The sequence below is a fragment of the Phascolarctos cinereus genome, unplaced genomic scaffold, assembly GCF_003287225.1.
Source record: "Phascolarctos cinereus isolate Bilbo 61053 unplaced genomic scaffold, phaCin_HiC Scaffold_8;HRSCAF=390, whole genome shotgun sequence".
In the NCBI taxonomy this organism is placed as follows: domain Eukaryota; kingdom Metazoa; phylum Chordata; class Mammalia; order Diprotodontia; family Phascolarctidae; genus Phascolarctos; species Phascolarctos cinereus.
Genome location: NW_027556291.1, coordinates 74,504,606 through 74,516,669, shown reverse-complemented (window position 1 = coordinate 74,516,669; position 12,064 = coordinate 74,504,606). Strand labels below are relative to the sequence as shown.

The 12,064-nt window shown below is 45.1% G+C and overlaps 1 protein-coding gene and 1 non-coding gene across 2 annotated transcripts; both read left to right on the top strand.

The window, feature by feature from the left end:
* Window positions 1-7,258: 7,258 nt before the first annotated feature.
* RPL10 (ribosomal protein L10) lies at window positions 7,259-10,152 on the top strand. Its single transcript, XM_020975674.2, has 6 exons — window positions 7,259-7,445; window positions 8,181-8,239; window positions 8,426-8,533; window positions 8,724-8,862; window positions 9,565-9,727; window positions 9,937-10,152. Exons 1-6 carry the CDS (start codon window positions 7,423-7,425, stop codon window positions 10,087-10,089), a joined length of 645 nt encoding a protein of 214 aa, XP_020831333.1. The 5' UTR covers window positions 7,259-7,422; the 3' UTR covers window positions 10,090-10,152.
* Window positions 9,356-9,486, top strand: LOC144455086 (small nucleolar RNA SNORA70). The gene has a single exon (XR_013483749.1). It is a non-coding gene; the product is annotated as a small nucleolar RNA SNORA70 (small nucleolar RNA).
* Window positions 10,153-12,064: the final 1,912 nt, after the last annotated feature.

Sequence of the window (12,064 nt, the reverse complement as noted above, 5' to 3'; positions counted from 1 at the left end):
GTTTTGCCATGAACACATGGCCTCCTAGGCAAGACTGTGTCTAGAATGGAGATGCTTTCTGTTTCTGTGTTTTGGTATAGGGCTTTGTGAGATTTCAAAAGGTGAGATGAACCACCAGACATCCATTGGCTGAGCCTGGAAGGAACCAGCCTTGAACTTACTGGGCAGTGCAGACTCTACCCTGTAAGCAGGAGAGCTACTTTTCCCTGGACTATTCTGTACCCAGAAGTGGTTAGCAGTGGAAATGGCCCACTATCTCCAGGTGGGTCATACTAGATTGGAGACTTGAACTGATATTGTTAGAGAAAATCCCACTGCCCCTCAGGGGTACCCCTAGAATCATGACAGGGAGTTGTAGCCAGTCTAGCTCTGGGGACCGGACCTCGTTTGCCTGTGGGTTAGATCAAATAAGCCCCCAACAACAGTGAGGCCCCCTATAAAAATAGATTAAACATCAACCCTAGTTGATTATTCAGAATTTCTAGACCATCATAAAAACCTGTAAGTTCGTAGTGCTTAAATATTTCACAATAAGGCAAGCATTCTAGGTCTATTTAAAAACATACCATGTGCACACACGTGTGCGCGCACACACACACACACAGAGAACATTTTAGTATTGCAAGATCACACTTCTTGTATTAGTCTCAGTATCAGCATTTACACAGAATTCAGCTATAGTACTTAATCATCCAACGAATAAACAAATGTAAAAATCATCTCAAAAGGAAGTGATTGTAAAGGTAACACACTCCAGAAAAAAAAATGACCGTCTGATTATGACTTAAAACAAATAGAAGAAAAAAATGGTCAATTTCCCTCTAATGCACATCCCCAAATTAGGGTATTCAAAAATGAAAGTAATCCCTGAAGGATCTCTCCAAGGGGTTCCTGCAAATGGGAAGGCCCAGTTTTATCTCTGCTAAGGTCCTCTGTACATGTGGTGAGCCGCTGGACTCACTCTCCCAGAGAAGTGTTCTAGGGTTCTCCTCCTCAGAGTTCTAGGGTTACCTCTGAAGGGTAAGGCATGGCTCTAATGCTATCAGCTTATACCTTCATTCTGGTATGTTGTCCCCCCCACCCCATCCCCAACTGCCAGTGAGTAGCACTCCAATTCCACTTAGCTAATTAACATCAACCAGCTTTTTACCAAGGGACATTTACTGCAAAGACATAGCAAGAGCAGAAGTACAAACATTTTCCCCAGCACCTCCCTGCTCTCCCCTGTCCACCCCCCACTCCCATACCACGTTGGTCCCTGGGGAGAGTGGGTTCAGACTAACACAGTTAGACATAGCACACACTCAGCCCAATTCACTTCCAAATGTAGCATGGCTGATGCATGAGTCTGTGGGCTGAGCTGGGCTGGGCCAGGTTGCTCTGGGCTATTGTTTTGGTTGCTTGGACCTTCCTTCAGCTTCCAGAAAATGTCAGCAAGGACTCCAGTTCCCTGCTTCTAGTGGTTCACTCTCCTGACCTCTGAAAACTCTCAAGGTTGTAGCTCTCTCTAATCTCACCTAAAAGCAGGAAGACACCACAGACCTCTCAGCTTCAGGCTGGCTCAGGTGTAAGGGTGCCTGAGGCTCCCTCCCCGACCTGGAGGCTCTCAGCAGCTTGTCTTCCTTCTCTAACATCAACCAGACCAGAAAAAGCCTGAGCCAACAGACTCACCCTGGTACCTTTCAAATATACCAGAGTTCCACAGCCAATTAAAAGGGGTCCACCTTGCCACAGGATTAGGGGACCCGAACCAGTTGCAGAATGTCGACACATGCTCCAAAGTCTAGCTACACACTGTATCAGCCAAGCACAAGATTTAGGTTTATTGGCCAGTCCCCACACAATGGAAGGCAAAAATTTAGTCCCTGCCCTCAAGGAGCTCACATTCCAATGGGGGAGACAGTATACAAATAACTGTATAAGTGTAAATAAGTTAGTCTCCGAGGGAAGAAGACACAATTCTAGCTCTTAGCACAGTGCCTGGCACATAGGAGGCACTTAATAAATATTTATGGTATTGTATTATATTGTAGAATGGTATATTTGTCTAAATAAAGAATAGTATGAACATTTTCATCAAATAAATGGAATAATTTATTGGAGATAAAAGACAAAATCTTAAAAAAAAAAAGAACTGCTAGGCAAAATATTGTAATGAATGTACTGGGATAAAGGTACGACATCAAAAGTCTATAAGAAACAGCTTCCCATCTGTGTGGGGCACAGAGGTGAGATTCTTCCCCTTTCTTGTGTGCTGGACCCTCCAACAGCAGACAGGGAGGGAGTCTGTCTAAGAAAGCCTGTGAATGGATCCCTGCTCAGAATTATGTTCCTAAATGCATAAAACACAGCCAACTACAAAGGAAACCAATCATATTGAAATATGTTATCAAAAGTTTACATACATTATCAAAAGTTATCAAAAGTTCACAAGCCCCAGGTTAAGAACCCCCATATAGAGTCCAGAATTATTTATTGATGAATTTTATCAATATTCCTCCCTCCTGTACCCAGTAAGCTGTTCCTTATAACAAAGAATGAAAAAGAAAGAGAAAAAAAAAAGTTTGGTAAACACAACCCACACTTCAGCCAAGTCTGACTGGAGTGTGCGAGTATAAGAGATAACATATTCCAGCGGAAAGAGAAATGCATTGGAGTCAGTTTGAATCTTAGCTCTGCCACTCACTAGCCATGTGACCTTGGCTAAATCACTTGCCCTCTGCTTCCACCTAGGAACTAGGGGTTTGGATTAGATTCCTTCTAAATCTAAATCTGTGACCTTGTGACTTTATATATTTTATCCTAGAAGCCACCGGGAACCCCAGAGCTTCTAAACAAGACCCTTCTGAGCTGTGTGGCCTTGGGTAAGTCACCTCACCTCTGTCTGCCTCAGTTTCCTCAGCTATAAAATGAGGATGATAACAGCACCTTCCTCCAAGGGTTGTTGAGAAGATCAAAAGAGATAAAAATTATAAAGCACTTAGCACAGTGCCTGGTACAAGACATAATAAGTGCTTTATGTTATCTGGTTTATTAGGCAGGAAGGAAAGGGACATAGATCTGTGCTTTAGGGATATCAATTTAGCAGCTACGTGGAAGATGGCTTAGAAAAGAAGGATGGAACCATTGTGGAGAGCAATTTGGAACTATGCCAAAGGGCTACAAAAATGCGCATACCCTTTGATCCAGCAATACTACTACTAGGTCTGTATTCCAAAGAGATCATAAAAAAGGGAAAAGGACCCACATGTACAAAAATATTTACAGCAGCTCTTTGTGTGGTATTGAAAATTGAGGTGATGCCCATCAATTGGGGAATGGCTGAACAAGTTGTGGTATATGAATGTAATGGAATACTATTGTGCTATAAGAAATGATGAGCAAGCAGACTTCAGAAAAACCTGGAGAAGACTTACATGAACTGATGCTGAGTAAAGTGAGCAGAACTGGGAGAACATTGTACGCAGTAACAGCAATATTGTACAGTGATCAACTATGATTGACTTAGCTCTTCTGAGCAATACAATGATCTAAGACAATTCCAAAACTAATGATGGAAAATGCTATCTTCATCCAGAGAAAGAACTATGGAGTCTGAATGCAGATTGAAGCATACTATTTTTTTTTGTAGTTTTTTTTAACATGATTAATATGGAAATATGTTTTACATGATTGTACATATATAACCTATATGGGGATGGAAAAAAAATTTGGAACTCAAAACCTTACAAAAAGTGAATGTTAACAATTGTCTTTATATGTAATTGGAAAAAAATATCATTAAAAATTAAATGATATAAAATCCAAAAAAGGGGGGAGATGGAATCAGGCTACTGCAAAAGAGACTGAGGGACTGACTCAGGGTTGGAGCTGTTGCGGTGTAAGAGGTTGAGAGGTTGTGACCCCTCAAAGACCAGAGTACAGGACGGGTCATCTGGAATAATTCACAGACTCAAGCATTCTTTAACTCAAGGTGGCAAAGATTTATTGTTATGCTTTTCAGCGGGCAAGGATTCTTAAAGGATCCTGCAAGAGACTGAGAATGCAGCTAGAGTTTATATGGAAAAGAGCATGGGAAAGAAATGCCAGGAAAACTGATGAGGTAATCCAAAGGTGCAGGTGTCTTTGGGGCTATGGATGGGAAAGTACAGGCAGTATACTGGACAGGAAGGGGGATGGATCTTTGAAGTCTGGCAGGAGGAAGAGTCCTTGGGCAGGTCAAGGACACCCCTCTCCCTCTGTCTTCATGAGAAAATGCTCTGCAACAGAGGAAAGCTTTCTCACAACTAAAAAATTGGGAGGCTTCCAGATACATGATCCGGGGGCTGGGGCCTGAGCAGCCCAGATAAGGGTCGTGCTGAGGCCCATGTATGAATAACTGCTAGGCACAGTGTCCTTGGGCTGGGGAGTGGTTGTCAGAGACAGTGTTTCTGGGACTTGGAAGGAATTGGGGTCCAAGTACAAGCACAAGCACCCCATCAGAGCCATACAAACGGAGAAAAGGGGGATGGGTGAGAAAGATATTAAGGAGATGCAATGGTCAGACTTGGCAGCTGAGGAGGGGGTTGTTAAGCACTGAGGAAGACTCCAAGGTTATAAACCTAGGTAACTAGAAGGATGGTCTTGCCCTAGTCAGAAGTGGGAAAGTTTTGAAAAAAGAATTGCTTTGGTGGAGAAAGAGAACAAGTTCTGTTTTAGACATGTTGCTTTTGAAATGTTTGTGTTTGTGCACGAACTGATGCAAAATGAAGTGAACAGAACCAGAACATTACATACAGTAATAGCAATATTGTTCAATGAAGAATTGTGAATGACTTAGCTATTCTCAGCAATACAATGATCCAAGACAATCCCAAAGGACTAATAATGAAAGATGCTATCTGGCTCCAGAGAAAGAACTGATATTGTTTGAATACAGACTGAAGCATGCTATTTTTTCACTTTCATTCATTCTTTTTCTTTCATTTGAATCTTCTTGAACAAAATGACTAACATGGAAATGTTTTACATGATTGTGTATGTATAACCTATATCTGATTGCTTAATGTCTCAGGTATGGGAGAGGAGAGGGAGTAAGGGAGAGAGAGAATTTGGAACTCAAAACTTTAAAATGTTAAAAAATTGTTTTAACATGTAATGGGGAGGGGAATAAAATATATCTTAAAAAATGAAAGGATGGGCCATTAAAAATAAATGTTTAAAAATGAAATGACTATGTTTGGCCCAGTTGGAAATGTGTAATGGGCACACTGATGATGGACTGGAGCTTAGGAGAGAGAGTAGAGTTTCATCTGTAGATATGAGAGCCATCTGAATAGGATAGCAATTACACCCTTGGGAACTGATGAGGTTACAAAGAAAGGGTGCTCAGGAGAGAGGCTTGAAGGAGACCTTTACTTAAGAGGTCAGACACAGATGATCATCTAGCAATGAGACTGAGAAGGAATAACAAAATTGATAGGAGGAGAACCAGGAGAGAGCAGCATCATGAAAACCAAGAGGAGAGAATGTCCAAAAGGAGAGGATGAACAATAGTGTCAAGCCATGCAGAGAGGTTGAGGGCAAGAAAGGTGAGAAAGGCTACCTCTTCATTAGAGACTGGATTAAAGGAGAGAATGGGTGGTTGATGGCTGGGCCTGGAGTCAGGAATACCTGAGTTCAAAATTGACCTCAGGCACTTACTAGCATGTCACTTAATCTCAGTTTCCTCATCTGTAAAATGCGGATAACATTTATCAATGCTTTTCAAAATACTAGAGAAATGCTATTGCCATCATTATTACAGTGTTTCATTTTCTGTTCTCTAGGGCAATTGCAATGAACAACTTTACAAAATTAACCAGCAATGAGAGAAATCCAAACATTGTCTACATTTCTATGTCAACCAGAGAAAATCAGGAAGGGGAAGGAACAAGTATCTATGAATTAAACACCCACTATGTGCCAGGCATTATGTTAAGCACTTTACAAATATTACCTCATTTGATCCCCATAACAACCCTGGGAGGTAGGTGCTATTATTTTTCACCACTTTACAGTTGAAGAAACCGAGTGGCTCAGAGGTGAGGTGACTTGCCCAGGGTCACACTGCTAGTGAGTGCTCAAGGCTGGATTTGAATTCAGGTTTCTTCCTGACTCCAGGCCTAGCACTGAGCCACCTGGCTGCCAACCACCTATTCTCTCCTTTAATCTCATCTGAGGAAAAGGAAAAGGAGAGAAGTGTCCAACCCCCCACCGCCACCCCCGCTGCAGCAACTTTGATGCCCCCCCTTTGCTTTTCCAGATTGCCTCCACAATTAACCAGAAAAACTCCCTTAAAGTGTCGTGTAGAATAATAAGATCAAATATCTGGGCACTAACTTTCTAAGACAGAATTCTCAAAAAAATGATTTGGAAAGAAATGGTGAGGGCTAATGGCTAGGTGCGGCGAATGCGGCTGTACTTTCAGTCCGAAATAACTGTGCCCTTTCGTTGGGTGAGGCCGATCCAAATGCCAACGACTCCTTCCCCGAGGAAGTACACCAACTGAACGACAATTAACAGATGTGGCCACTAAGAAGGGTCAAGGGCAGTGGGGCTCAAAGCGGGCGGAAGGCGGGGCAGCGCGCACACGCGCACGCCCAACCGGGCGCCCCCCCCCGGCCCCCGGCTGTCCTCCCAGAAGGAGAATGACGCTACCTCCTTCAGGGGCGCTCTGATTAGGCCAAGCGGGGGGGGGGGGGGGAGGGGAGGGGAGGGGGAGGAAGAGGAGGAGGGGGTCTTTGGTTGTAAGACTGCCAAGTGACTATACTTTTTTTTAATAACCTGCTGGCCTTATTAATAAAATGATTAAATTTCCCAGAAAGAAAAGAAAAGAAAAGAAAAGAAAAGAAAAAAGAAAAGAAAAGAAAAGAAAAGAAAAGAAAAGAAAAGAAAAGAAAAGAGGAGACGGCAAGTAGCTGGGATTCGACTCCGAAAACTCCCTTCCCCCCCAATTCCTCTTTGACTCGCCAACGAGTAGGGCGAGGTTCCCAGGGGAGTAATTGACTATGCATGAAGGGGCGGAGCTGGAGCTCTTCAAGCCCTTCCCTTACTGAGATGCTTGCGTCCGACGTCGCTCTGCGCAGACCGCCGCTCCCAGGCCGAGCGCGCAGGCTCCGTGGCCAAACTTCTCGATGGTCCGACGGAAGTTGCAGAGCGTCGGCACGCCCGAACCGGGAACTCTATGGTCGGGTGGGGTGGAGACGGGCGTCCTATAAAAGGCGTACGCAGCGGGTGCGGCGTCCCTTTCCCTGCGGCGAGGTGAGTGTGTCGGTTTTGCTGTTCGTTTCTCAGTGCTTCTGCCTCGACCCAGCCCCGTGCTCTGGCTCCGGCCCTGCCCTCGACAGAAGCCCTTGTTTCCCTTCTCTCCTTGCAGACACAGTCCCTGCTGGCGCCGGCGCCATGGGCCGTCGTCCTGCCCGCTGGTAAGTGGCCGGGGAGCCGGGCTCCACGTGTGCGTAGGCCCAGGCGCTACTCCGGGAAGGCCGTAGCAGCCGCCTAGGCCTCGCTGGGCTGTCTGGTGAGCCTCGAGGGGGGTGAGGGGTGGGCAGGGGGCAGCCCAAGCCTGGCAGCGGACCTCGGTTGCGGCGCCCAAAGCCCATCATGCTGCGTCATGCTGCGCCCGGCCCTGCGGCCCTCCTCCTTTCCCGCAACGTCCGATGCGGGGATCCCGGAAGGCTAGGAAGTCGCTACTCATTCGCGGCCGCGGCTCTCACCTGTCAGCCGTACTGTGGCCTCCTTTCCCGGGTCTGGGCCCTTAAACGCAAGGCGAGCTTGACTGTTTCTTAGTATTCTTGCTTGCCAGTAAGAGAAATGGGTTTTGAGCTTCCGTTGTTTTATCAGGTGGACTTTGAACAAATTTCACTACAGATGAAGAAGATGACAGTAGAGAGCCGCTGGATTTTTACTCAAGACTTGAGTTAAAATCCTGCCTCAAAACACTAGCAGTGTGACCTTGAGCAAGTCACTTAACCTTTAGTTGTTTCTTTACCTATAAAATGGGGAATATATAGCATCTACTTCACACTGTGGTGGTGAGGATAACATGGGATATTTATAAAGCCATTGCTTGGAGATTTTCATGGAAGAGGCCAGAAACGTAGGTCAGACAGCGCTAATGACTTCTCATTACCAGACTGAGTTACCTCTATTTTTTTTAGTTATAGGTACTGTAAAAATAAGCCATACCCAAAGTCCCGTTTCTGCAGGGGAGTTCCTGGTAAGTGTTGGGTAGTTCATTCTCACTAAGGGAAGGGGGAGGCAATTAAGAGTATCCCAGATTGGCTTTCCTCAACTTAATCCCCTCCATTCTTACATAATTAGTATTTATGAGTAACTTAACTGCCTCTTAGGCACCAGGGTACCATGGATTACAGCTCTGACTTCTTTACTTTCTTTTATGTAGATGCCAAGATAAGAATCTTTGATCTTGGTAGAAAGAAAGCGAAAGTGGATGAATTTCCATTGTGTGGCCATATGGTGTCAGATGAATATGAACAGCTGTCATCAGAAGGTAAAAAAAAAAAAACTGGGTTTCAGGAGGTCCACCCTCAGGACCTGGGATGTACTGCAGAATGGGGTTATATAACAGCAACTAGCAGCTATCCCTTCCAAAACTCACTTTGGCATAAACAGCTCTTTTTTTCTTCTTTTTGTGGCTTGGTCAAAATAAACACTTCAAATATGTTGTCCTGCTCCCTCAGCCTTGGAAGCAGCTCGTATCTGTGCCAACAAGTACATGGTGAAGAGTTGTGGCAAGGATGGCTTTCATATTCGTGTGCGGCTACATCCTTTTCATGTCATCCGCATCAATAAGATGTTGTCATGTGCTGGGGCTGATAGGTAAGAAGAGTTTTCCTATAGAATAACTGACTGAGATTATTTTTATGATTCAAGGCTACGTCATGGTACTTGTTATAAGTATTCTGCTCCCTTTGCTCCCCCCCATCCCTACCATGGACCATCAGAAGGGTACAGTGTGAAGGTGCCTACATTTGGGGAATCCCTGTTGCCTGATCAGGCAGTGTCATGTAGCAGAGCAAATACTGATTCTAGAGTTCCAGATAGTCACTTTACTTGCTGGCCCTTATTTCTCCACATCAGAGGTAAGACTAAGGCTTTTTCCATCCTTTGACATTCTGTGATGTCAGGAATGAGCCACTAATGAACTAAGCAGGTTGTATGCTAGCATACTTGAGTTGCTTGTTTTCTTGACTTATCCAGATGATCTGTAGGGAAATATAGCAGTGAGTTTGAAGCATAGGCATTAAAGATATAAATACTCTTTTGGCGTGTACTGTGTCTTAGGGGAAGTGGGAGTTCCCACTCTACCCTTCTGCAACCAATTAAGCCGACCAACCCAATTCTGTGTGGGGCTGGTGTGCAATGGTTGCGGACAGTATTTCCCTGGTTGTGTGTGTACCTTGTCCTTAATACAGGGTATTCTAAGGGACCTCGGAGACACTTATGTATTAGCTAAGAATAAGCAAACGCCTACTTCACAGAATTTGAAATGAGAGCTTCTTAATATTCTACTTTTCCTAGGCTCCAGACTGGCATGCGGGGAGCCTTTGGGAAGCCCCAGGGCACTGTAGCCCGTGTACACATTGGCCAAGTTATCATGTCAATTCGAACCAAGGTCCAGAATAAAGAACATGTGATTGAAGCTTTGCGTAGAGCCAAGTTCAAGTTCCCTGGTCGCCAGAAGGTACACTTTATTCTGTTTTCTGTGGGTGGCCTGTTTTCCTTAATTTCCCAGGTAGGGAGGAGATAATCCCCTGAGTAGAAGGAAAGATGTCTACCTGTCCCTGACTGACTGGCAAGTTTTCCTTTCCCATGTTAAAGTGCATTAATGAGAACAGTGCTTTCATTGTGAGGGCTTGGGCAAAGGCTGACTATTTCTTTACCTTCTCATAGATCCACATCTCCAAGAAATGGGGTTTTACCAAGTTCAATGCTGATGAGTTTGAGGATATGATAGCTGAGAAGCGTCTCATTCCTGATGGCTGTGGGGTTAAATACATCCCCAGCCGAGGGCCATTGGACAAGTGGCGGGCACTCCACTCATGAGGGGTGCATGCTTTTCTGGGCACATCTACCTTTCGCAGGCATAAAATAAACTAGATACTGCTACCTGGTTGCGTGTGTGTTACCTTCTCACTGGATTAGCTTTTCCTAGCCTTAGTCTCTTCTCTCATCTTGGAAATTTTGACTGATTTCAGAATAGAGGTTGGAGAGGTTGGGCCAACAAGTCTGAATAAAGAGACCAGGTCTGCAGCATAGATCATTTGAGCTTTAGATACTCAGGTATTTATGTATTATAAAACACCATGAGAAAACATGCCTCTCAGGGAGCCGAAAACATGAAAAAAACAATCTTTGGTTTCAGGTAATGAAGCTTTTCAGTACTTCTGTTTTAAAGTAGAGAATTCTGCTCCATCTGGCCTCCTAAGTCCACATTGGAAGTGTAGAGCATGGGCCTCTGGAGCAACATGGCAGGTGCCTCTCAAAGCTCCTGGTGTCCTTGAGCAGTTAGGTGCAGGCACACTTCAACAGGGTAGTGGTCACTGACTTGCAGCGCCTAGGACAAGAATGGGGATGCTAGCTGGGCCCAACCTGAAGGTTCTAGGTTTAGGGTGCTGCCCCATGAGCTTTGGGGTACCTCCCCATTTGTTTAGGCTCACCTCTTCCTCAGACATGCCCAGCTCCTCCTGGAAGTTGAAGATTTTGGCTGAACCAGGTATGACAGCCTGAAGCAGAGCCTTCCCATGCACTATGATCCTGCAGAGATCAAGGAATGGGGTGTATTTGAGCTCCTAGGCCTGGGAAAAAGTCTTAGGAGTAGATGAGATGGGGGAACCTTCGACCTCAAGCCTGCATGTGGTCCTTGGGTGTGGCCTTTTGAGTCCGAGTTTTATAAAACAAATTTTATTGAGGGGATTTATTCTGTGAAGTTTAGATTCAGAGGGTCACAGATTCCCCACCCCTGGAGTAGATAACCTTTGCAGGTCCCAGGTTTTTTCTCTAGAAGGGGGAATATAGGAATGGCATCCATCCCAACTTCCTCTGTGACTCTTAAGCTTCCAAGAAAAGGCAACAGGAAAGTCCCTACCAGTGAGACCATGGGGTATTTGGCTGCCCCACTAACCCCCTGCATGCTTGAGTTACCTGGACCAGAGAGTTCAGCCAGTCAGCTCTCCCTTGGTTAGTGCTTCTCCAAAGGACTTTTCAGAGACCAGGGTCACTTCCTTGGCAGGAAGGGAGGTCACTAGGGCAATGAAACATCCCTTGCAAAGGCTTGCCAGCCAACTTTTTGTTCTGCTTTGTTTTGTTTATAGAAAGGGAGCAGGAAGCCAATACCTTGTTTGAGGTTGTCCAGAGTTGTGCCTAGAGCTGAAACTTCCTGATTTGACATTAAGGGTTTTTCTGCCATGTTACACCTACCCCCCTGCTCAGCCCAGGACAAGATAACTCCCTGCCTGTCACAGGGAAGGTTTGGTCCCTGCTCCCAAGTTCCAAGCCTAGGATTATAGAAACAAAGAACCAGAGTTGGTAAGGATTTCCTAGCCAAGCTAGGGGCAAAGCAAGCCTGAGCAAGTCTGCAACATCCCTAGGAGGGCAAACCAGGTTCAAACATAATTGGGAGATGTTTGACAAAATACTATAGAACGAAGCTAATGTGAATATGGGACTTTCTAAGTCAATATGCAGCTGGCAGAGATCCTTCTATCAGACAAATTCTTCTGCTTGGCCTCTTACTGTCAGATGGAGGGACTGGACTTTGTAGGTTTAGCCTTTGCCAAAAGCCTTCCATAGGAGCGCACATTCACAGAATAATAGATGTAGGGAACATAGACGTCGGAGTTAGAGAGTTGGCAGACACCTCAGGGACAAGCTAGTCTGACCCATACCTGGAAAAGAATACTCCTACTACAACATAACCTGACTAGTGGTATCTTCGTCTGCTTGAAGATGGCCACTAAGGAACAACTTCCTACCTCCTAAGGCATCATGTTCTGATGTCCTTCGCCAGGACAGCTTCAGG